At 43.7% G+C, this 25,407-nt stretch overlaps 1 protein-coding gene across 4 annotated transcripts in view; it reads left to right on the forward strand.

The window, feature by feature from the left end:
* The window catches only part of MYO16 (myosin XVI), a 388,109-nt gene that overhangs the window by 49,884 nt on the left and 312,818 nt on the right, over positions 1 to 25,407 (forward strand). For 2 of the 4 annotated variants that reach the window (XM_083168666.1, XM_083168669.1), the window contains exon 1: positions 4,249 to 4,842. The exons of the other annotated variants lie outside the window; for them this stretch is intronic. In XM_083168666.1, the coding sequence (XP_083024792.1) occupies positions 4,815 to 4,842 (28 nt within the window). In that variant the 5' untranslated portion in view covers positions 4,249 to 4,814. Of the gene's footprint in view, positions 1 to 4,248; positions 4,843 to 25,407 lie in introns of those variants that run through there. 4 annotated transcript variants of the gene reach the window in all.

The raw sequence follows: 25,407 nt of genomic DNA on the forward strand, positions 1-25,407 counted from the left end.
ACTCTGCTCTGGACATTTGAAATGCAGAGTATGGCTTTGACATACCAGATGACAGAGTACCAAAGTTTAAGTGGGACCTTTTGTTAAGGAATATATCAGCCGCTTCTGAGTTAGACTGGAAAAACTATTGAAGTCTTTTATTTGTGTGTAAACCAGTGCAGGTCAATTTTCCAAGTAAGGTTACTGTGCAGATTGGTTGGAATGAAGGAAAGGTCCAACAACCTTAATTCAGTAAGGCTGAGTTGCCTGGAAAAAAAGATGAAAAGTTAAATTTTCTTCTGTTTGCCTTCTGATCCCTCTCATTCTGTAATTTTATTGCACATGTTAGACAGAGCAAAAAGACTAATTAATTTGTCTGGATGCTGTATAAAAAAAAAAAGCTATAATGATGTTGGTTCTGAGGAAAATAGGGGCTAAGCAAAGGACTGAGAAAACCCTTATTAGCAAATGGGTTAAAGCTAGATACTGTTACTCCCTTCTCTACCGCAGTGCTGGCCAAACCGGTCCTCGAAATCTGCCAATATTCACGTTTTCCAGTCCTCCTAGCTGGTGCACAGGTGCAGTCATTGCTAATTGTCACATTTTCAAACATGTGCTGCATTCATTCTCAACCGGCACATTCTACAGATCCACAAGTGGCCTGGAAAACATGGACTTTTGCTAGATCGGTTTGGGCTCCCCTGTTCTAATACAATAAGCAAGATCATGTGCAAAGCATCGGGATGAGGTCTTTATAGACACTTTTAATTTGCCTTTATCTTAAACACCTCTTTCATTCCTTTGCCAAAAAAATTCTAGTCTTTCTGACCTGAATGATTCTTGCTCTTTGTTACTTACAACTATTATCTTGAAGTGTTTTGAACAGCTGATCTTGGCATAGTTGAAGTAAAATTTTCCGGTTAAACTGGATCCATATCAGTTTGCTTACCGTAGATATAGAAGTACAGATGATGCAATTTCTATGATGTTGCACTCTGTACTTATGCACCTGGATAAAAACTACACCTATGAAAGAGTATTGTTTAATACGGTAATCCCCGCTAAACTAATTAACAAACTCAGAGACCTGGGAATTTATGGTCACATTTGCAACTGGGTTACAGACTTTTTAACTAACCAACCTCAATATGTTAGGTCAGAACAGACCTGTTCGGCTCCTTAACACTTAATACAGGAGTACCACAAGACTGGGTGTTAAGTCCTTTTCTCTACTCTGTTTTCACACATGACTATATGCCTGTTTTCCATCAAATTCCCTCATCGAGTTTGCAGATGACACAACTTTGATTGGACTTATCAGCAATAATGATGAATCAGCCTATAAGGAGGAGGTACAACACCTGGCTGCCAATAACTCACTCCTTAACACCATAAAAACTAAAGAACTTATAGAAGACTTCTGAAGGGAGAGGCAAAGGCAGTACAAGCCTCCAAATAAATGGGATTGGCATGGAAAATGTGTTAAGTTTAAAATTTCTGGGCACTCACATTTTGGAGGACCTTTCGTGGTTCATAAATATTTGCAGTCTGGTAAAGAAGGTTCATCAGCATATTTTTTTTTTCCCTGAAGACATTAAAGCGATATCAATTGTCTGTGGATCTACTCAGGAACTTTTACCGTTTGCACATCAGAGGGTCTATTGACAATCTGTATAACAGCCTGGTATGGAAGAAGCAGAGTGTAACATGATACAGCAACTGGTGAAGACTGCTCAGCAGATTATAGGGACTTCCCTTCCATCCATTGAGAATTTTCAGAGGAGGCACTGTTTGCATCATGCTTTATCGTAAAGGATTCCTCACACCCAGCACAATAACTTTTTACATTGTTGCCTTCTGAAAGACTGTCAAATTCTGTGACTTGATTGGAAGCAAAACTCATTTTTGTTGCCCTGTACTTGTGCATGGGCCAGGGCCGAGGTTGTGGCTGAACTGCTCCACGGAGAGGGGAGCTGAGCGCTCCAAGGGGGGAGGTGCGGGCGATACCCACAGCCACCGCTGACATCCATGCTGCGGGGGGGAGTGCTACAGGCGGCGACCTGCTCCAGGTCGCCGACCTGCTCCATGCGGGGGGGCTGCTGACCTGTTTTAAATATACTGCTGCTACCAGCGGTGGGGAGAGGTTGACTGGCTCCACGAGGGGGGGGGGTGGTTACTCGTGGCTTGGGGCAGGAGATCGTACTTTTCCTGAAGATAGTGCGGCGTGCCCCGGCCCGCTGAGATGATAAATGGTCTGGTGGCTGTTTTCCTGCTCCTTGTGCAGCGGCCGGCATCTTTCCTGGAACTCAGTACCGCCTTCCAGTGGCCGGCACCCATAGGCAAATGCCTACAGCTGCCTAGTGGTGGCGCCGGCCCTGGCAAAATGTTTTCTTTTTTAGAGATCTTTGTTTTTCTCTAAAATACATTTGCATTCTGTGTTTACTTGTTTGTTTGTTTGTTTGTTAATGACATCTTTTAGGTTAATAGGCAACTGAATATGTGTTATATGGCAAAGAGGTGAACTTTATGAATACCATTTTGACCCTTTATCATTATCTTCAGTGTCATTGGTGATAGTTATATAACATACAGATGTGTCCAGGCTCATCTTGTAGTCTATTTGCAGCAAGCGCACTTATTTGCTGCGATTAGTGTGCCTGCCACTATTTGTGGCCACAAGTGTGCACACTTGCTTTTATAGGAATAGTGTATTCCAGTGGTGGTTCCACAGGTAGTGCTGCAGCACAGTGCAAAATTCAAATAAGGGAGCCACACTAACTGCCACTCCAAATATCATCAGCCTGGACACACAGGCAGTTGGTGTGGCTCCCCTATTTGAATTTTGCACTGTACTGCAGCCCCACCTGTGGAGCCACGACTGGTCATACACACACTGCTTTTAATCATGGCAGGCTGGGATATTCACTGCCACGATGCGTATACCTGCGGCAGACAAATGACCGCAAGCAAATTAGAGACACATCTGTATAAATGAGAATCTAGAAAAAAAATAATAATTTGGAGATAAGGAAACCTTATAAATGTATGGTACTTGTGTATTATCACGGCACCCCGGATATTAAGTCGCACGATTTTTCATTGCATCGCATCCCATACACCCGATACACAGCGATGCGATTTAAGCCCCTATACGATTTTAAATTGTATAAGCACCCTAATGGGTGCTTTTAAGCACCCTAATGGGTGCTTACAATGTTGAATGCACCCCCACGCCACCCCCACTATCAATGCCAATCGGAAAGCGTGGCGAGCGGCGGCGGTACGCGTCCTCCGACCTTTTCATACCCCCACTATCCACGTCGGTGGGGAGTTGACTTTATATAGTGTGGCAAACGCAGCGAGCCACCGAGCCCGAAGTGTGGCGACTGCAGCAAGCCTCGCAAGGGGACGCATAATGCTTGTGAAGTAATGCGCGTCCGCTCACCACGCTACGGGCTCGGTGGCTTGCTGCGCTCGCCACACTATATAAAATCAACTCCACGCCGACGTGGATAGTGGGGGTATGAAAAGGTCGGAGGACACGTACCGCCGCCCTTCGCGGGCTCGCTGCGCTTGCCACACTTCAGGTTCACGTTCATAGTGGGGGTGGCGTGGGGGTCCATTTAACATTGTAAGCCCCCATTAGGGTGCTTATACAATTTATAATCACATCCCATCGCAATGTATGGCAAATTTTTGCCATATACAATGCCATACAATTTTAACATTGTATGAAATCGGGGGACATCGCATGCCTTATGGTCTGCGATGCGATGGGCGCCGTGATAATACACAAGTACCAAATTTATTATAGGGCTATCTTAATGCAATAGCAAGCAGTAGTTCAAGATGAGAGTTTTATTTCTGCAGTGATGTACTTTACTAACTGACCTCTTTTGTCTCTTCGATGACACTTAAAACTTTGACATAAATATTAATATTTAAGAGTCTTTTACACTGATAGTGAACAAACGACCACTAAATGCTGAAGGTGGGAGTGGGGTCATTAGGACAAGAGCCTGTAACAGCACGGTATTATAAAGTCACGCTTTTTAATCTTGTGACAACCTATTAAAGTTCAGTTCATGTACGCAGATGAGATGGGTGAATGCAGAGAATACATGAATTCATTTCTCTTTTGTTCATCCTAATATTACATCTACAGAGTTTGATTTCACTTTGAACCTTTCTTTTGACAAATGGATAAAAAAAAAAATCAAAATGCTGAATAGAGATTATTTTGAGCAGCTGTTCTTCCAGCCTGTGTCACACAACAACTGGTGGTGCCTAAAATAATCTCTATTAACAACAGCCAGGAATCTATTCATGTTTGGCTGAAGGCAGCATCCGCTAGTACAATGTAACACCCCTTTTTCTGCAACTTCATACAATTAAGCAACCAATCTTACTTTGCTGCTATCCGAACACTATGGAAAGCTATTAAGAGACAAGATTGTGAGAGAACCGCAGTGCTGCAGAAGCAGCAGCAGCATCACACCTCTAATCTGAAGGAATGAGCCTGCACACCAGTCATATTCCTCTCTTTCCAATGATGTAGGATTAATAGCCATGCATAGCAAATGTACTACGTTGGCACATGCAGTGGCTATGGTTCAAGACACACATGAAGGTCTACGGTAACTTCAGCAGACAGGTGAAAATGAATAGAAAGCCTCTTCGGTACCTTGGAATATAAGCTTTACTAAATAAATAATGCATGGAGGGGTGAAACGGATACCTGATGGAGGAATCTAAATAATGCACGTCTATACACAAGAGTTTTCACAGCAAAGAATGCAGACAACTGTACCAAGGCTATCGGGCAAGATTGAAGAATGTCTCACTATCATTTTATCAAATGCTGTGAGTACTTTACCATTTATACCAGTGCATATTGCATGCAGTATGTGGGATATTTACATTATGAATTAGGATCACTTAGAATGCTGTATTGTGGAGGTTGGTGACTGCAGTGTACCTATCTAGACACCCAGCACTGGCCACAGCAGGCAAGGAATTTGTCCCTGCACTATATGGTATAGCTGGAATGACTGCATGCATTTTAACACTCGGATAACCCATACACTATAGCATCTTCTACAGCGAATAATGAGATTTCATGCTTTTGCAGAATATCATGTAGGGCATATGTTAAATATATCTATCTATCTAGAACATCTATTATATGCTGCTACTGTTTGTATAGAAAAAAATAATAATATGATATACTATAAATGAGCAACAACCAGTACAGTTTGTCTGGGTTTATAGGAAACCCTGCAAATAATGTGACATTCCATTTGCCCTAAGTGTTTTCTGTCAAGGTCATCCATAAGAATATCCCATTGCAAACTGTAATCCTTAAAGATATTCATGGAAAAAATAAACACTTAGATGGACACAGTGTGTTGTATGCAAGACCCTAATGTAAGCAACAGATTTTTTGGTTTTGTATTAGCGTATTATGATTAATGTTCTCAATTTTATGGTTCTTTCTGGTGTCATATTTATTTTAGTGTTTTGACTATTTTATAGAACTTGGTATTAAATATAACAGGTTTGTTTTTATTAAACCCCAAAATTCCAGAGCAGTGACATTGAGAGCAAGCAAAAGAGCATTGTGCGCTCAGCTGTGTGATAGTAAATCTTGTCATGGTTAAGGTTTTCGTCCTACAGTAGTTGAAGAATGAGTTTTGCCAGTTCACGTACACAAATCCGTTGCATGTTCTACAAATGAAGGTCCCACTACTGTTGTGCTGTAATGATGTATAATTGATGGGGGGGGGGGGGGGGGTTGTGTGCAATGAAAGTGTATATTTGTAGAAGTTTCATTCAACACTTAACACTGTTATGATAATATTGATAATTCATGTATCTTTAATGTACGGTCTATTATGGTGATTATTACATGGTTAACATTATAAGATTCTAAGCTAGCAATCTGAAGGCAATGAGGCTGAATCAGTTAGTTATAATTGCACCTGAAATCACAGGCAAATTGAGTTAGTCTATAAATAATATAAAAACATGTGTGTATATAGCAAGCAGCAAATATCGATGTAAGGCATACACTACTTGCCATTTTTCAGGAATTCTCTCCGGGAGAAACCTGGAGTAGAGATGCAGCCAATCCATTCCTAAGGGTTGGGGGAGCTGGGTGCTCACGTCATTAAGCCCCTCCCCCTTGGCTGTAAAACACTGCAATTCGTGGCACAGGGCAAAGGGGCAGGACTCAAATGATACATTTTCATGTCATTTAGCCTGGCCCCTCTACACAGAGCTGCAAATTCTGTCCTGCCCACTTTACTAGGAACAGGTGGGATTCTCATGAGGGTGTTGAGGACTAACTGAAAAACCAGGAGTCTCTCACAGCTTCTGGGAGAGTAGGCAAGTATGGTGGCAGATCAGTCAGTAACAGTAGTACAGTATATCTGCACCTAGTTTATGCCAGGCAGACATTACATACACTTAAGTAATACTTGCCTATTTTATTTAACCACTTAAGAGATATGTCCGGAAATATTCCAGGGCCAGCTGCACTGCCGGCACTGGCCACCCCGGAAGATTTCCAGGCTTTGAGTATACTCAGCTCCCCGTGGATCGCCAGCGTTGACCATTACAGTGTTGAGCCCACTCCTGAATTTGCTGGCTTAACTATGTAATGGTTTATGGCGATTCAGCACTGGCTATCCTCACTGATAACCCCCCCCCCTCTTTTAAAATCACACCCTGGGAGGTGTTTTTGAAAAAATATCAACCCACCACAAAATAGGGTAAACAAATGGACATGCCCCATTTTTGTCATTGTTCCCCCCCCCCCCCCCCCCCCCATCCTTCCGAGTTATGTTTTATGACACTTTATAGTGGGGGCTGGGCTAGGATTATGTTCTTTAGTGCAAATTGTGGCATACAACTTTCCAAAATTCCACTTGCACTCGTTTAAGTAACCAAATATTTTCTTTATAACAAACACATTCAATGAAACCTAACCCTTCTTTAGTTCAGTGGAAACAACTTTGTTTCATGTACAATAAAAAATCATGTTGCTAAAACATACACAAAAGCATAATCAGAGTGACAACGAAATCATCAATCAGTGACAGCAGAGCTTTTATGTTTTATGTCAAGATTACTTAAGGACTAAAGCTCTCAATATTGTTTGTTAAACCCATGTAGTATAGACACATTATACCAGGCAGTGAGCATCACAAATGAATAAGGTGTGTTCATTACCTGCATGTATGGTGAATCTTGTGGACATTTGGGTCTGGTACACTAAAGGTTAGATTAGAGTGGATAAGAATTAGGCAGAGCAGGTCTGATTAATAGGTTTAAGTTACACAGTATATTGCGCAGGTAATGGAGCCAGGAAAGTACACAGAGTAGTACCATACCTCCCAACTGTCACGGTTTTTGGGGGACAGTCAATGTTTTGTGTGACTGTCCTACTGTGCCACCTGCAGGCAGAAGTGTCTCATAGTGGGGGCAGCTGGGAGTAACTCGCATGCTTACAGCATCCAATCAAGCAGACAGAGGAACAGGGGGCATGGCCTGCAGCTCACAGAGCACTGGCCATGCCCCCACAGTAACAGAAAATGGAGGCGTAGATCACGATCATGGCATTGCTGTGAAGCCACACTCTTTTTTGAGGCCATGCCCCTTTTCTGGGAGTAAGCTCTGCAAGTTTCAAAGTTGGATGGTATGTAGCACAAGTACTGATAAATGAAGACTGGTCTCTACACAAAAATCCACATGGTACTGTAGCATGGACAAAAGTCCAGGCAAATGGAGCCCTGCCAATACACAGAACCGACAATGTAGTATAGACACACAGAAACATAGTGAAAAGGGAAATGAGGAGCGAGTAACAAGTATCGAATACACAAGGGAGGGTAGCATGGTTCTAGGCCAGTGATTTTCAACCTTGTTCAGCTCACGACACACTAGACAAGACTTTAAAATTGCCAAGGCACACCATCCGTCCTCCTCGGGAAAACAAAAAACACAACACCCCAATGGAAAAAATACAACACATACACTGATCCCCACAGTAATAAAACATACAGGCCCCAGAGTAATACAAACAAATTTGCAACCCAAGTAATTTCACACATTGCCCCACAGTGATTTCCCACACTGCTCCGCCCATGCTGCGCTGAAAGCTTGCAGCAGCTGCAGTGATAGGAGCTCAGCACTCACCATGGTTATCCCGGGTGGGCTCCCTGTGCTGGCTCAGCCTTCAGTGTTGGTGCCTTTCTTGTGTTTGGGGTGAGCAAGCTGCCCCCTCCCTTACCTCTCGACACCCAGCTGTCTGCTTACTGGGCCTGTATGGGCTGGAGACTCAACACTGACTGAAGCCCTGAGAAATGGCACTGTAAGCCTAAGGCCCATAGCATCTGACCAACACTAATTACAATGAACCAGACCTTAAAACAGGGTTGGGGCACTGCAGAGCATATACTGAAGCAGACTGTCACAGTTTAAAACTACAGTAGACACTCACAAGCAGATTACCAGGGCTAGGGACCATTATCAACATCCACTATTTGCACTGACCCTGAACACCCAAAAATAATACACAAGTGTGGTGAGCAGAATGTTTGCATACATCTCCGAAACAGACCCCAAGTGCTAGAGTGTGAATAAAAGGTTTACGGTTTTTTGTTTTGTTTCTGCATTGGTCCAGAAAGGTGGTTCTACCTTATATAATATATAATTTAAAATATGAAACATTGATAATAGATACGAAGTATGGTATACACCAGACCAGTTATGGCTAGCCTTGACGCTCCAGCTGTTGTTGAACTACACATCCCAGCATGCAATGCATCAGTTTTAGCATGGCCAAATAGTAAAACTGTAGCAGGGAAGGCTGGGATGTGTAGTTCAACAACAGCCGGAGTTAGCCATCACTGGTATACACTAACTCTGACAGTGGAGGTGAATTTCCCAATATGCACATGAGACACATGCCTCGGGGTGCCTAGGCATGCTCAATTGCATGAATGCCCTTATAGACCGGTGGCCAGTTGAGGTATAGGTTTGTTTGGGGTTTTTTTTGTAATTATATTAACCTATTTTTTACATTTATTTTGTAACTGGTGAGGGAGGGGCAATGGTCAGTAAATTGTGGTGGTGAAGCAAGTGTGAGGTAAATGTTGCTTTGGCAGTCAAGAGGCCCTAACATGAAGGGGGCAGTGATGTGATGTGATGGGATATGGGGCCAGATGTACTTGTACTAAGCCTTAAAAAGTCATAAAATGGAGAGTGATAAAACACCAGCCAATCTGCTCTTAACTGTAATTTTTCACCGCCTGTGAAATGGCTGATAGGAGCTGATTGACTGTTGGTTTGGAGGCTGAGCGAACCCTGCGCCTACATACCTTGTGAAGCGGGGTCCGGGGACAGGCAGTGGGGTCCAGGGACGGGCAGCGGGGTCTGGGGATGGGCAGTGGGGGTTCTGGTCCGGGCAGCGAGGTCCGTGGACGGGCAGCGGCGGCTTCTTTCACTTGTAGTAAGCTCCGCTATTCACCTGGCAGCGGGAAGCGCTGCTGATTTTCAAAAGACTTGCCGGATGCTGATCAGCAGTAACAGCAGTATTTAGCAGTAACTGAAGAAGTAAGCAGATAGCTTTCCCATAGCATCTAAATGTTGTTTGCTGTATAGGGCATTTTTGTGAGATCTGGTACTGCATGGCTGGGTAGGTCATTGATAGTTCATAGTATATTGTGGCCTAAGAAAGGACATGTTGTCATGGAGCCTAATTAGGCTCTGGTTCAATGATGGAGGTCAGGGGCAGATTGGGATTTTAAACCAGCCCAGGATATTTCTCAAAGCTGGCCCTAATGGGGGTGGGATATTTTGAGGGGGCATGGTCAGCCAAATGGGAGGGGATACTTCTACTTCATATATGACCCCCTCCCCCTAAGCTAACCATGCCCCCTCACAAGATTTCCCCACCACAGCCAGGGAGCACAGCATGAAAAATTAGGGTTAGGCTGCAAGGGGGGGGGGGGGGGGGGGGATGGGGTATGAATTGATAGAGTTAGGCTATGGGTGTGTGGGTGTGTTGTTAGGGTTCGGGTGCAGGTGTGTGTGTGTGTATGGCTAGGGTTAGGCTACAGGTGTTTGTGTGTGTGTTTGGATAAGGTTAGGCTACGGGTGTGTGTGTGTGTGTGTGTGTGTGTGTGTGTGTGTGTGTGCGTGCGTGTGTATTGGAGATCCAGAATTAGGCATAGGCTAGGGTATCTCGAATGCCATGGGGGATACCAAGCCTATGGCCAAGCCAGCTATCCTAGCCAGCCAGGAGGACAGTGGAGACATCAGGAGGCTGCAGCAGTACACAGAGCCAAGGCTCAGCCTCAGACAGGCAGGAAGTGTGTTTCTACATGCACACGACAAACAGGGGGGTTCTGAGGGGCAGATTTATTAAGCTTGGAGAAGACATAAACTGAAGATAAAGCGGAGAAAAGGTAAAAGGAGATAAAGCACAGCCAATCAGCTGTGTTTGAAAAAGACAGTTAGGAGATGATTGGCTGGTGCTTTATGTCCTTTTACCTTTTCTCCACTTTATCTCGAGTTTATCTCTTCTCCAAGCTTAATAAATCTGCCCCTTAGTACCTAGAACTCCCCCATCCACTAATCGATTGTCGCAGCTGACCAATACAGCATATACAATTATATATATATATATATATATATATATATATAATTTATTTATTTTACAGGGTGTGTGTGTGTGTGTGCGGCTGACAGTGTCCCGCTGTGGGGGCGCAGTTGGGAGTCTACCCTGTCAGTTGCTGGACAGCGTTAATAGATGCTGTGCGCATGATAGGAGGGGGTAGAGATACCAGGATTGGAGGGGGTGGAGAGCAACAAGCTACAAAAAAGTTTTTTTCTGGATTACGCAGACAAACTCTTTTTGGGTGGGCACGCTTTTTTGCTGCTGTGGAAAATGTAGTGATCATGAAATAAGTGTCAGGGGGCAGGGATGCATGTGTGCTGCTTGCAGCCATAGTAGAAAAGATCTGTTTTAAGGGAAAAGGGGGATGGGGATAGACCAGTGCACAGGTGTAAATTAGAACAGTGAGAAGAGTATGTGTGGATCCACAATAAGTTTGGTATATACACAAGTAAAAGAAGCTTGTTTATGATTACAGATGTGGAGGTGCTCCCTAGAGAGTAAAAATAAGTGATTTGGAAAGAAGAAGGGGAAAGACTCTCTTTTTGTCGGGGCACTCTTAATTAAACAATTTGATAAGTAAAAGAAAAAAACTTTTTTGAAAAAAACTTTTTTCTTAGGTTGTCAAAATAATGCGTCTAGAGGGGACTTAGTAGGTTTCTCAAGTATGCATGATGTATAGTAATTTAGTAATACATTTATTGAGATGTCAGGGAATGGCCCCTGATATGAGTAATGTTATTACTAAAACTGATTCTTTATTATAATTCCGTTAAAATAAGTACTAGACATGGACACACAAACAAATAACACAAAAAAGATACATATGCCCCTCCGAGTATAAATATTAGTGGGGTATGTTCCCTTTAATGGATACAAGGGGAGTGCGTTCCTTCTGACAATTGTGTGCAGAAAGTAAAATGTAGTGGCTGAAGTAACACTTTCTGTAGGCTATGCTGGTTGGTGCCCAAGGGCTACAATGTTTACCCTGCAACTTGAAAGATATTGATTACATTTGTGTCTTTGTAATAGTAACAAAGTTACGGTTTCTCCATATGAGATCAAGGTTTTTTTTAGTTGTTATGGCTACACACTGTAGTATCCCTTGGGGTAATATCACACAGCCTATAGATCTAGGTTAATCAGTCTATTTGCAATCAATAGGATTTACACGTCAGAATGATCATATGCACAATTAATATCTTTAAGGTTTGATAATTATCACAGTGAATAATCTATATGAAGCTTTAGCGAAAATAAGAGTAGTTTATACAATAGTGAGTGTTTTGCCTAAAAGGCAACAAGAAATTTTTTATATATAAGAGGGTCTCCTCCCTTAGGCCCTTATTCAGATCTGTGCGGCCGGAGCCGCATACGGTGCTCCGGCCGCACAAACCAATCCCCGCCCACAATACGGATCGCCACGGCCGTCCGTACACGGACGGCTGGCGATCCGCATGAAAATGGTGGGGCGTACGCCTCCACCATGGTGGGAGCTGCCCCCTGCATTCGATGGTCTGCGACCATCGAAGGCAGGGCCGCACGCCCCACCAGCTCCCGCAAGCTGAGACCACACGGACAATCGTCCGTGTGAAAGCTTGTATGGGGGCGGAGAACTGACATCCGGCGATGTCAGCTTTCCGCCCCCATCACTGGCGTCATAGCCTCATTACCATGCATACGCCCCGCGTTTGCATGGGAACGCCCATGAAACGCGGGGCGTATGCATAGGGAAATGAGGGTATGAAGCCCCTCACGCCCCTATACGCCCCCTTTGCGGCGTAGAAACTTTATGTGCGGCGATTTCGCCTGCACATGCGCAGATTGACCTCTGCGCATGTGCAGAGTGAAAACATCGGCGGTACGGCCGCACGCGGGCCGTACCGCTCAGTTCAGAATAAGGGCCTTAGTTTTAAAGAGTAAGGGAAAGGAAAGAAATAGGGAGAAAAAAGAGGTAATAGACCCAACAAGTTTCCTAGGTGACAGTACGCCAACTATATATACCTATAGTGTGGCAGTGAATACAACTTTTCGCAGCTAGGTCTCCCTAGTTGTTACTGGTCATACTCCGCCACACCAGCTACCACTAGATATAATCAGTGGGCTTTTAAAGGTATTGTGGGAAGTCAACCTGAATCCCTGTTCCCCTTGAGGTGGCTGCTGCCCAGCTCTATATACCTGTGACAAGTTTAGGGGTTCAATGGTTTCCTACAGTGGGGTCACCCCCTCTGTGTACTAAAAAGGCCCAGGTTTTGTCAGCTTCCGTCAGCATAAGAGTATGCTGAGGGGCTTCTTTAGGTATAGTAGAAAAGATATAAGGTGTGTACACATGCATCAATTTACTTATGTTTTGATTTCGATTCGATTTGCTTTCATTTTCCCCTATTCTACCCTATTTTGATTTGGCCTTTGGTTTCACATTCAATTTCACATTCGATCTGCACTTTTGCATTCGATATCGATTTGCATTCAAGGCACGGTATACATATTTGATTTACTGGATCGAATTCGATATTTCCTTGCCTGCACAGTCTATATTCGTTTTTGATAAGGAGAAAACGGGAGCGAGCATCGAATTGGGTACTTGTGAGTTATCCGGGCTGCCGATTTTTTCATCGCGCCCGAAATCGTGGGCATCGCGTCGGTCGTGGCCGTTATAAGGAGCCGCGACGCGATGCCCACGATTTCCCATAGACAGTAATGTTAAAAGACACGATGGACCCGATTTCCGACCCGATTTCCCATAGACAGTAATGTTAAAATAAAATGACAATATGAAATTGGCCAATATGTTTTTAAAAAAAATGTTTCATGGCCCCCCACCACCGTTAACGCCACCCCGCTATTGACGCCAACCCGAAGCGTGGCGAGCGCAGCGAGCCCGCGAGGGGTGGCGGTACGCGTCCTCCGACCTTTTCATGCCCTACTATCCACTAGGGCGTGGAGTGAGAATAGAATAGTGTGGCGAGCGCAGCGAGCCACCGAGCCCGAAGCGTGGCGAGCGCAGCGAGCCCCGCGAGGGGACGCGGACACCTTCACAGGTATCCGCGTGCCCTTGCGGGCTTCACAGGTGTCCGCGTCCCCTCGCGGGGCTCGCTGCGCTCGCCACGCTTCGTGCTCGCCACACTATTCTATTCTCACTCCACGCCCTAGTGGATAGTAGGGCATGAAAAGGTCGGAGGACGCGTACCGCCGCCCCTCGCGGGCTCGCTGCGCTCGCCACGCTTCGGGTTGGCGTCAATAGCGGGGTGGCGTTAACGGTGGTGGGGGGCCATGAAACATTTTTTTTTAAAACATATTGGACAATTTCATATTGTCATTTTATTTTAACATTGCTGTCTATGGGAAATCGGGTCCATCGCGTCTTTTAACATTACTGTCTATGGGAAATCGGGTCCATCGTGTCTTTTAACATTACTGTGTATAGGAAATCGTGGGCATCGCGTCGCGGCCCCTTATAACGGCCACGACCGACGCGATGCCCCCGATTTGGGGCTAAATCGCGGGCATCGCGTCGGTCGGGTGTCCTTAACTTAAGGACAAAATCGGCAGCCCGGATAACTCACAAGTACCTCGAATTGAATATGGATCGTGATAATAACCAATCGATTTCAATTTGAGTTTAATTCGATTTTGCTTCTGTATGCAAAATCTAATCGAAAACCTGTAAAATAAAAAGCGCGTGTACGCCCCTATAGACTAATTCAGATTACATCTGACCAGCAGGGTGATGGTTGCTGTGCTGGATAATGAGTGCTGTGCAAAGAGGGGAGAGCCAGATATGCTATAGCTCACAGAAAATGTCTAGGTAGACAGTGAAAAAGGTCAACTGTCAAAAGGTCGACACTGACAAAAAGGCACCCAAAAGGTCGACCCATGAAAATGTTGATGTCATTTTCATGTTTTTTTGTGTGTCAATGTTGACACCTTGGGACTTGGGAATCTACCCTATAGAATTAATTCTAGGTTGGAGGTATAAAGGACTTTTCACTAAGTGCTGTGGCTGTGAGGATCATCCTAGGGCCTTGATGACTAACCTTGACACTCCAGCTGTTGTTGAACTACACATCCCAGCATGCTCTGCTTCAGTTTTGCTATTTGTCCATGCTAAATCTGATGCAGAGCATGCTGGGATGTATAGTTCAAAAATATCTGGAGTGTCAAGGTTAGCCATCAAGGTCCTATGGCAGTGGTTCCCAACTCTGGTCCTCAAGTACCCCCAACAGTGCACGTTTTCCAGGTCACCCAACAGGTGCACTCATTATTAAGGCACATTTGAAAAGATCCACAGCTGGAGCTAATTATAGCACTTGTGATTCTGTGTGGAGACCTGCAAAACATGCACTGTTGGGGGTACTTGAGGACCAGGGTTGGGAACCACTGTCCTAGGGCAACAAAATGGCTAGGGCCAGCATTGAAGGAATAACAATGCCCTTCTTGCTATTCTGCCTAGCTAGCATGGCATCATGCTTCAAATACAGTAAGGGGCCGTTTGTCCCCGTCCCTGATGTTCGGCATTTGTGCATTCGTGATTATTCGCATGTACAAACCCCTGGAGCGAACGGTTTTGGCGAGTTTCACACTCACTGAGCCGTATGCCCATTACATATTATACAACACACTGCAATGCCCATTACATATTATACAACACACTGCAATGCCCATTACATATTATACACCACACTGCAATGCCCATGACATATTATACAACACATCGCAATGCCTATGAAATATTATACAACACACCGTAATTCCCATTACATATTATACAACAGACCGTAATGCACATTACATATTATACAACACACTGCAATGCCCATTACATAATTTACAACACACCGCAATGCCCATTACATATTATACAACACACTGCAATGCCCATTACATATTATACAACACACCGTAATGCCCATTACATATTATACAACACACCGTAATGCCCATTACATATTATACAACACACCGTAATGCCCATTACATATTATAAAACACATCGTAATGCGCATTACATATTATAAAACACACCGTAATGCCCATTACATATTATACAACAAACCGCAATGCCCATTACATATTATACAACACACTGCAATGCCCATTACATATTTACAACACACCGTAATGTCCATTACATATTATATTATACCACACACCGCAATTCCCATTACATATTATACAACACACCTTAATGCCCATTACATTTTATACAACACACCATAATACCCATTACATATTATAAAACACAACGTAATGCCCAGTACATATTATACAACACAGCTGCACACCATAATGCCAATTGCATACTACATTGCATACCGTAATGACTATTACATAAAATGCCACAAAACTGCCACTTACCTACATGCAAGTTGCCAGGAGTTTCATTCCTGGTGCCAGGAGTTTCTTGCTCAATAACAATGGTTACATGCTTGTTGCAGAGGCGTTACATCCACTTTGCATGGGGTTTCATGCTGGTTGCCAAAGGGGGGAGGGGATTTATTGCTCAGAGGTAAATACATACTCTTTGCCATAGGTAATTGCTTAATCGGTGGGCGGTGGCGAGCACTGCACCCCAGCGCTCCTGGAATCCGCACTTCCGGGTAGCACTGGGTGCTTTGATCTCTGTGAGACAAGATGCAGAGGCAGACTAGGTGGACACTATGAAGGTTGACTACTAAAGATTGACACATGGAATAGATCAACATGGCTAAGGTCAACACCGTCAGAAGGTCAACACAAGCATTAGGTTGACAATGGGAAGGTTGACAGTAAAAAGGTCAACATGGGTTTTCCATGTTTTTTTCCCAAAACATGCAGTATTCCATTCCCTACCATCCGTTAGGGCGTGGAGGGAGAATATAATTGTGTCCCGAGCGCAGCGGTACACTGATGCCGTGTCTGTGTCGACTTACATCGAAATTCGGGACAAGAAAAATGTTAAAAATTCATGTTGACCATATGGTTGTCGAACTTCATATTCTCAACCTAATGCCTGTGTCAACCTTCTGACCCTGTTGACCTTAATCATGTGACCTTTAGTGGCCGACCTAATGTATGTCGACCTTCATAGTGTCATCCCTATGACCCGAACCCGTCTCATCTGCATATCTCAAAACAGTGCAATAATACCTTCCAGTTCATTTATTCATTTAAAATGTACACTTCGTAGTGGGATTGTTGATCATTTATTTATAATACTCAGGATCTATTATGTTTTTGTACACAATATTTGTATACTCAGCCTGTTCTGATGGCCAAACACATTGATTGTTCACCCTAACGACAATGTTCCAGCTGGTGCCTTTACGTTAGTAGCTGACAGAGAGCCATCCGTTACGGGAGCCTCTGGGTGCTGCAGCATCGAGACGCCGTTCTGAGCAGCTCACTGATCTGCCCAGTGTGTGACATCTCTCATACTGCCTGTCAACACACACAGATACTAGATGAAGGCACAATTTTGTTTTAAAAAGGAAAAGGCTAGTACTGTAATAGGAGAAAAATCCTCCAATCAATAAAAAGACAGATAAATTCTACATGAATGAATCATAACTAATCCAACACGTTTCAATGTGTTCATTAAAATTCTGTCAAATCATCATTATTGTGGGGAGCTGTGAATGCGTAATCAAGTATCAAGTGCTGCTGATCAGACATTTTGGCAGTGATATTACATTGGCTACAGAAAAGCCACCATCGGGATTCATTTTTATCGCTAAATGGATATTTATACATGCCTCAAAACAATTAGTCTTTATCAGACCTAGATGAATGCTTCTTAGGAATCAGGACCCAAGTGAATCTGCAAAATAATAGCTATGTCTAACAATAACTAGGTTATAGTTTCCCAAAATATTATGTTAATTGGGCAGATGAATACGGTAGGAGTACCCAGCACATTAACACGGTATTCAAGATAACTGCAAAGCCCAAACATGCCACCTGACATACTGTATATCTGCAGGGCCACAACTCTCAGTATCTGAAATATGACTGCTGTAGCAGGAGGGAGCTTATTCTACATGTCATTGTGAGAATGAAGCCACTGCCTGTATGGAGAACAATCGTTCTGATCCCACTGGACAATCTGCTTTTGAGAATTGCTCTTGCTTGCAATGGCAGTGACTCCTTATAGCATGTCACAGGGCTATGGCAAGGGTTAACGACTTTCTGCAGGAAAAAGATGCACAATGTTATATGCCTCAAGGAAGTCCCTGTTTTTTTCTTCTTCGGTGTTAAGGGCGATTTAGACCCATTTTCGCACAGTCAGTGCCAAGTCGGATGACTTGGCACTGGGGAAGTTCAAGGGAAAACTGGTCCAACTTGCCCTCAGACCAGTGGCGTAGCTACATATGTGGCAGACCCTGCGGTGGCTTGGGGGAGCGGCGCCAGCAGGGTCTGTGGTGGGCGCCACTGGCTGAACTGACAGACGACCTAGGCAGCAGTGAGTGCTGAGCTGGTCCCGCTCCATGCATATTTAATGAGCGGGGATCCAGTGCAGTGTATATTTAATGAGTGGGTCCCCGCCCCGTGCATATGCTCAGCGCTCACTGCTGCCTGGGTCACCTGCCAGCCCATAGTCAATCGCCTCGCCCCTTCTTGGGGGGCGGCAGAATTTTTTTGGCAGGGGGGGAGAAAAAATTCTAGCTACGCCGCTGCCTCAGACGTGTTCAATGAGTGTACAGATTTGATTACAATTTATGCTAAAATTCTGACTAATTTTGTAATCTATTGTAGGCTTTATTTTAAGTATATTGCGGTTATTCTAAGAAGGACTGAGATATTCCATACAGTGCATGCACAGATGCAGAGTTATGCATCATGTATATCTGCATCCTAGTAGTTGTATGGAACTTGGCAGGATCTGAATTCAGGACACAGAACCACTCTGACTTGCAGTTGCTGGCATGACTTTCCACTTGCAGATGTTCAAATTCCCACATTAGTCCTATGGGTTCTTGCTCTAGCATAAGGTAGTAAATCTGGCTTCCATTGCCGCCTGCAACTGCAGCCACATATAGTTACATAGTTACATAGTAGTTAAGGCTGAATAAAGTCATGCATCCATCAAGTTCAACCTCCGTTATTACAGTGCATGATCTGTTTGGTTCAACCCTTAAATAAACTAAAATCTGATTTAATTAATTGCTATTACCCCAGGATGTTTTTGCCCAATAGATGTTTGTCTAACCTTATTTTAAATGAATTTATTGTCTCTGACACCACTTCTCCAGTAAGAGCATTGCTCTTTTACACAATTTTACTGCCCTGACTGTAAAAAAAAGTAATTTCTTTTAAGGGTACAAAATCTTCTTTCCTCTAGTCCAGGCATGTCCAACGTTGGCCCTCCAGATGTTTTGAAACTACACATCCCAGCATGCTTTGCAATAGTTTTAGCATTCTCTAATAGTAAAACTGTGGCAAAGCATGCTGGGATGTGTAGTTTCACAACATCTGGAGGGCCAACGTTGGACATGCCTGCTCTAGTCTAAACTCATGCCCACATGTACTTTCTTAAAGCAAAAAGGGGGCCTGACAGTTCGTTATATTGGCATCTGATATATTGTACATCGTTTGCCACTTTGTGTCCTTTTGTCTTTGGCCAGTCCATACCTTCAGAAACTTAATTTGCTATAAAGGTTACATGCATTCTGACAATTCTACCTGCGCAAACGGCTATACATTAATGAAATGTAGTTACAGTATATCAGGAAACATTACTGTTGTGTCATAATTAGGTCCTCCTTAGTGCAGTGGTTCTCAAACTTAGCCCAAGGAACACCACGTGTTTTCCAGGTCACCTGGCATGAGTACTGTGTATCCCCAATTGTCACACTTTAAAAACCCAGAGGTGACCTGGAACAGATGAACTGTGTAGGGTCCTGAGGAGGGTCTTGAGGACTGCATTTTAGAACCTTTGCTCTGTGTTTTTGTGCCATTTACAATCCTTTGGTCTTTTCTTACTAATTAGAATAACTATGTTGTATAAAATAGATGTGATTGAAGCTTAGACGCGTTAGTAGAGACATCACATAGACATAGGCATAACAGAAATGAAACAAACTGGAAAGCTGTTGATTCGGTTTGTGGACTTCTGAGTGACTGCTTGCCATTGATACAAATTCCTTTTTCCAGCTTGCTGTCCAAATGTTCCATCTGCTTTTTGTTTATTGTTTATAGTCTTATGGAAGGGCATTGTTTTAAAAAGCAAACAATCTACATATAAGGGCATCCCTCTACACCCACTATGTGTAAGTTAAGTACTCAATGGAAACCATGTAATGTTTTTTTGGAGAATATTAAATTATAAAAGCAATTTCTAAAAAAGGAAACCATAGTTACTCTCCTTGGCCCTTATTCTGCTTGGTGCGGCCGGAGCCGCATATGCGGCTCCGACCGTGCAGGCGAATCCCCGCCTTCCATACGGATCGCCACGGTCGTCCGTACGCGGACATGTGGCGGTCCGCATGAAGATGGCGGGGGATACGCCTCCACCATCTTGGAGCAGCCCCCTGCATTCGATGGTCGCCGTCCATCGAAGGCAGGGCCGCACGCTCCACCAGCTCCCGCAACCATAGACCTCACGGACACTTGTCCGTGTGAAAGCATGTATGGGGGCGGGCAGCTGACATCCGGCGATGTCAGATGCCCGCCCCCAACACATGCGTCACAGCCTCATTACCATGCGTACGCCCCGCGTTTGCATGGGAACGCCCATGAAACGCGGGGCGTATGCATAGGGAAATGAGGCTAAGTAGCCCCTCACGCCCCTATCCACCCCCTTTGCGGCGTTAAAAAAAATTGTGCGGCGATTTCGCCTGCACATGCGCAGAGTGCCCTCTGCACATGCGCAGAGCGAAAACATCGGCGGAACGGCCGCAAGCGGCCGTTACCGCTTAGATCGGAATAAGGGCCCTTGTAAAGCTTCAAAATAGTTTCAATAAGAACTAATTTGAACAGCGAAGAATATATATATATATATATATATATATATGTGTATATATATATATATATATATATAAGTATGCAAGGCGGCGGCACTCACTCACAACAAATAAACTGAGTCCACTCAGTAATTCATATAAACGTTTTCGGTTTACTTAACGTTAAGTAAACCGAAAACGTTTATATGAATTACTGAGTGGACTCAGTTTATTTGTTGTGAGTGAGTGCCGCCGCCTTGCATACTTATATTTGAACTATTCGTGTTCTGGGAAGGCACCGCAAATATTGGACTTTATATACAACAATTGGAGTGCCGAGACCAATTTATTGGTATATATATATATATATATATATATATATATATATATATATATATATATATATATATATATATATAAAAGCATCTGGTGGCACTCCCAAATAAATGGCAACTCTGGCCCAGGTATAAGACAACGTTTCGAGGACTTTTATTACCTTGTCTTCAGTCTCGAAACGTTGTCTTGTACCTGTGCAGTGTTGCCATTTATTTGAGAGTGCCACCAGACTCTTTTATATGTGGGACCAAGTTTTTGGATACAGGCAGAGCACCCAGCAAGTATCCCTATTGTGCGGCCGTGCCGCTCAGACATTGAGTATATATATATATATATATATATATATATATATATTTGTTCAACACTTCTGTTATTTTGTTAATGACCCTGCAGTATTTTAAATGCCATATACAAATATAATTTGTGCTAGGATTTTGATACCCACAGTGTTATAACTGCAGTCCAATGGTCAATATGGTAACCATTATTAAATAGTAAAGGAAGTGGATCCATAGGATGCTCTCTATGGGGGTCGGGGACAGAATACCAGCTCTGAGAATGCCGATGGTAAGAAAACCAACCTCAGCATCCCGACAGCCATGGTCCCAATAGTTCTAGGCTAAGTATTCTAACATTTTCTCCTGTCTTCTGCATACAGTAACTCCCATTTCCTTCAACCTAAGCCTAACTATATCCCCCTGCAACCCAATCCTAACTTTACCCTGCAGCCTAATCCTAACCTCCCCTCTAGGGATGCCAATCCCGGGGCATTTTTTCAATTCCGGGATCCGGGATTGAAAAATGCTCAATCCCGGGATTCCCGGGATCCCGGGATTGGCATCCAAACCAAAAAGCCCATTATTAGCATTGGACCCATCCCGGCCGACCCGCACATCTACTTACATAAGGGAGCGGGCGTGCGGCCGGGAGTGGGTTTGGAGGTGCACGGTGCCTCCCGGCAAGTGCACCTCCATTGAAGACAGCAGGCAGTTGGGCGGAGGCAGTCTGGCGTGCAGGCGGGCGGCGGAGAAGAGGCGGGCAGGCGGGTAGGCGGGCGGTCACTGGTGACGTGTGGCCTGCGCAGCGTGACCTCTACTGTCACGCTACGCAGGCCGCACGCCGGGTCAGCTTACGGGAACAGCCGGGCAGCGTCTGAGCGAGTGCTCAGACGCTGCCCGGCATTAGACTGCGCATGCGCAGTCTAATCCCGAAATCCCGGGATTGGATTCTCCAATCCCGGGATTGAAATCCCAGACATTTTTAGGCCAAATCCCGGGATCCCGCCGATCCCGTTCCCGGGATTGGCCACACTACTCCCCTCCCACAGCCTAACCCTACCTACATCTGATACTTTTATTTTGGATGACGGCTGTCCGGATTCCAGCATTGGTATTGGGTATCTGTATTCCAGCACCATTCAGCTACCTCCCCTCTATGGTACTAGTGTAGAATATGTCTAATCAACCTTGCACTTCTGGTTAGTTTTTGATATATATAATAACCCCTAGCAAGCTATCATTTTTAAATTGGTATAATATCTTATTACTATACATCTTTGACATTGTAACGTGTTATGTGTTAGGCTTCCACAAATAATTAATGTGGTTAATGTAGTAGCTTGCGAACGGCAGGTTCCATGCGTGTCTGCCCGATGACTTAATGTAGCGATCGGCAGACTCACACGGGAGTCGAATTTGCTGGTATTTGGCAGGTTATGGGCGGGATGCTCTATCATTTTCCGCATTTTCGTGTTAGTGCATCCCGCCATATAACATTTACCATCATATTTTTGAAGTCGAATGTTTTGCAGTGACATACTGTAACATACAAAATCTTACTGAAATATAAGTTTGTTTTTACTTCGGGCACAAATTCACATCAGTTAATATGATATAAATACATAATTAAATGAGTTAATAAATTTTCATGGAGCAGCCTGTACAGTATATTAAATCAAGTGCTCAGTGTGAACACATCAAATTACATAATGAGCTCATTAATCACCAGAAGATAGATGTCAATATGTTTAAGACCTTATTATTGTGGATTTTGTTTAAAGTGTCTTTTTATTTGCTACTAACAATGACATAATTAGTTATTATAATATCTATATTACTGTTTACTGGAATAAAAAGTTATTAAAATGTATACTACTGGTCAAAATCATCAACAAAACACCATCATTTTTCTAGTTTTTACTCCTAAATTAAAATATAGACCAAATAAACAAATGTATCTGACTAATAAATCATAGGGTTTTATTTTAAACAAATGCTGCTCCATTTTTTTACTCCTCAAAGTTACCACCTTTTGCAGTTCTAACAGATTAACACAAGTGTAGCAGTCTTTCTACAATGGAAACAAATATTTTTTGGGGAAGCTCTGCCTAACATGGTCATAGAAGTTCCCACAAATGTGTTGCATCGGCAGGTTGATTTGTTTTCACCCTATCCCAAACCGGCTTCAGGTTTGTACACAGTCTATGCTGGTTTCTCCATGATTTTCCTCAAAGTAGCCTGAAGGTATTGTATGTTTTGTGTCAATATCTTGCTTGAGACCAGAGGGGATGGCATGGGGTTGCATAATGTGATAGCCCTTTTGGTTCAGGGTGCCAGACACGCAGCTTACGTCGCCAACCTGGGGTCCAGCAAAAGAGCTCCATCGTGTTTTCTCCTCCATGCTTTGCAGGAGGTGTTGCAATATGACGCTTCCTGTTGTGTTTACGTCCAGAGTTTTAAAGTGCAATGGTTTTATTAACAAATCGTGGCTATTTTCTATTAAACCTTTGCGACTATAATATGCTGGGACATGGCAGCTTGCAGTAAATCTCCACACAAGAAGGAAACATCCTTACTTCTACACTACACAAAAGCCTATGTGTGTATATTTTTGATTCATAGGTCCATATTTCCTCCAGTCTTTAGTGGTCCACTGGTGGTGCTTCATAGGCTAAGAAATATATTTTTCATAGCTACAGAACAGCTGTAAGTTCTTAGTTCATTACTTTTTGTGGCACTCTGTAATGAATAACTTGCAGGTGTGCCTTACCGGTTCTTCTGCAGCTTTAATTGGTCACGGTGAAGGACTATTGATTTTTTACCTTCAAGACTTGCAATTCTGGATGCATCGCTTTCTGGGCATGAGGTTTTGATGATCTTACTAAGGGCAGTTTCCCAATGTCAGTCAAACTTACTAAAGTGTCGGATTTGCTCTGTCCCAACTTCACTGTATACGGTTAGTGGTTTTGCTGGTAATAACAGGGAGGATCCCTGTAGCATGAAGAGTGCCAAAGACTCCTGCATTTTATAGCATACCTACTGCCCTGAACAGGCATGCCACCAGGACGAGTGACATTTATGGACTTTAGCCCTTTTGCTCCTTCAACCATATCAAGCTCCACTCTTTCTCCATGCTTCAATTTTCTCTAGAGTTGCTTGTCTGGATACCTGTGTAATGTACGGAAACATCTCGTTTTGTGTCTTCACGGGTAATGAACCCATGCCCTTTATTCACATGGAATGAGATTACTGTGCCCAACAAGTTTCTTGTACCCCTTTTAGATTGAGGGGCTATGGTGGTTGTTCCATCACCGCCTATATGACATTGGCTGATATAGTGGGGCTGCTGTCTTGTCGTGATGGAGTTTCTCAGCGAAGAGTCTCCCTCCAACCTCAGGGCATTGGAGTTTAAAGGCTCTTGTAATCTGCAGTTTCTTTCTATATGACTGCTTCTGTCACACCTTCGACATATGGGATGACCTAGTGAATCAAATTTGTCTGTATTTCTTCTGCCTCTTCCTGAAGGAGGTTCCCATCAGTTGTTCCACCCTTGTCATCTGCCAAACCTCCAGTTGGGCTCAATTTGTTCCATGGGCATACGTCTCAGCAGCTTCTGTAGCTCTCTATTCTTCCTCTTAAGTTGGTCAACATATCACCCTGAGAGTTCTGTCCAGTTTGCACAGCTGCCTGTTTGGATTTAATCACCTCATGTGTCTGGGTGCCTTCCCCTTCTTATTGGTAGGCCTGCATTTCTGTGAAATGGACTTCCTTTGTCCGTAGGGGACGAATGATTTTTATAGCTCACCATTTGAAATTTAGGAAGGAGTCCTTGGACAGTTAGAGTCTCAATAGTCTGAGTAGAGAACTGATTTCTTCTCAGCTGGCACCTTCAATGAATTAGTTGACTAGGGTTTCATCCATCTCTTTTACTTCAGATGGATAAACTTCTTGAATTTTCTTCATTGTCTCCTGTAGGCTTAAAGTGAAGTCGTATAGTGATTCTCCTGGGCATTGTTTCTGAGCATAAAAGTGTGATCTGAGCTCTGCCAATGTGGTGTTGTTGCTAACCGCTGGAAGACTTGTTCTGAATCATCTTTTTCATTGGCTGGCCATGATAATACATCTTTTAACGCTGAACCCTTCAGCTATCCAATTAGTATTTCCACCTGTTTTTGTGTGGCCAGTGTGTAGAGCCTGATTTTGAACTCTGTCC

The sequence above is a fragment of the Crinia signifera genome, chromosome 2 (genome assembly GCF_055691185.1).
Source record: "Crinia signifera chromosome 2, ASM5569118v1, whole genome shotgun sequence".
Lineage (NCBI taxonomy): Eukaryota > Metazoa > Chordata > Amphibia > Anura > Myobatrachidae > Crinia > Crinia signifera.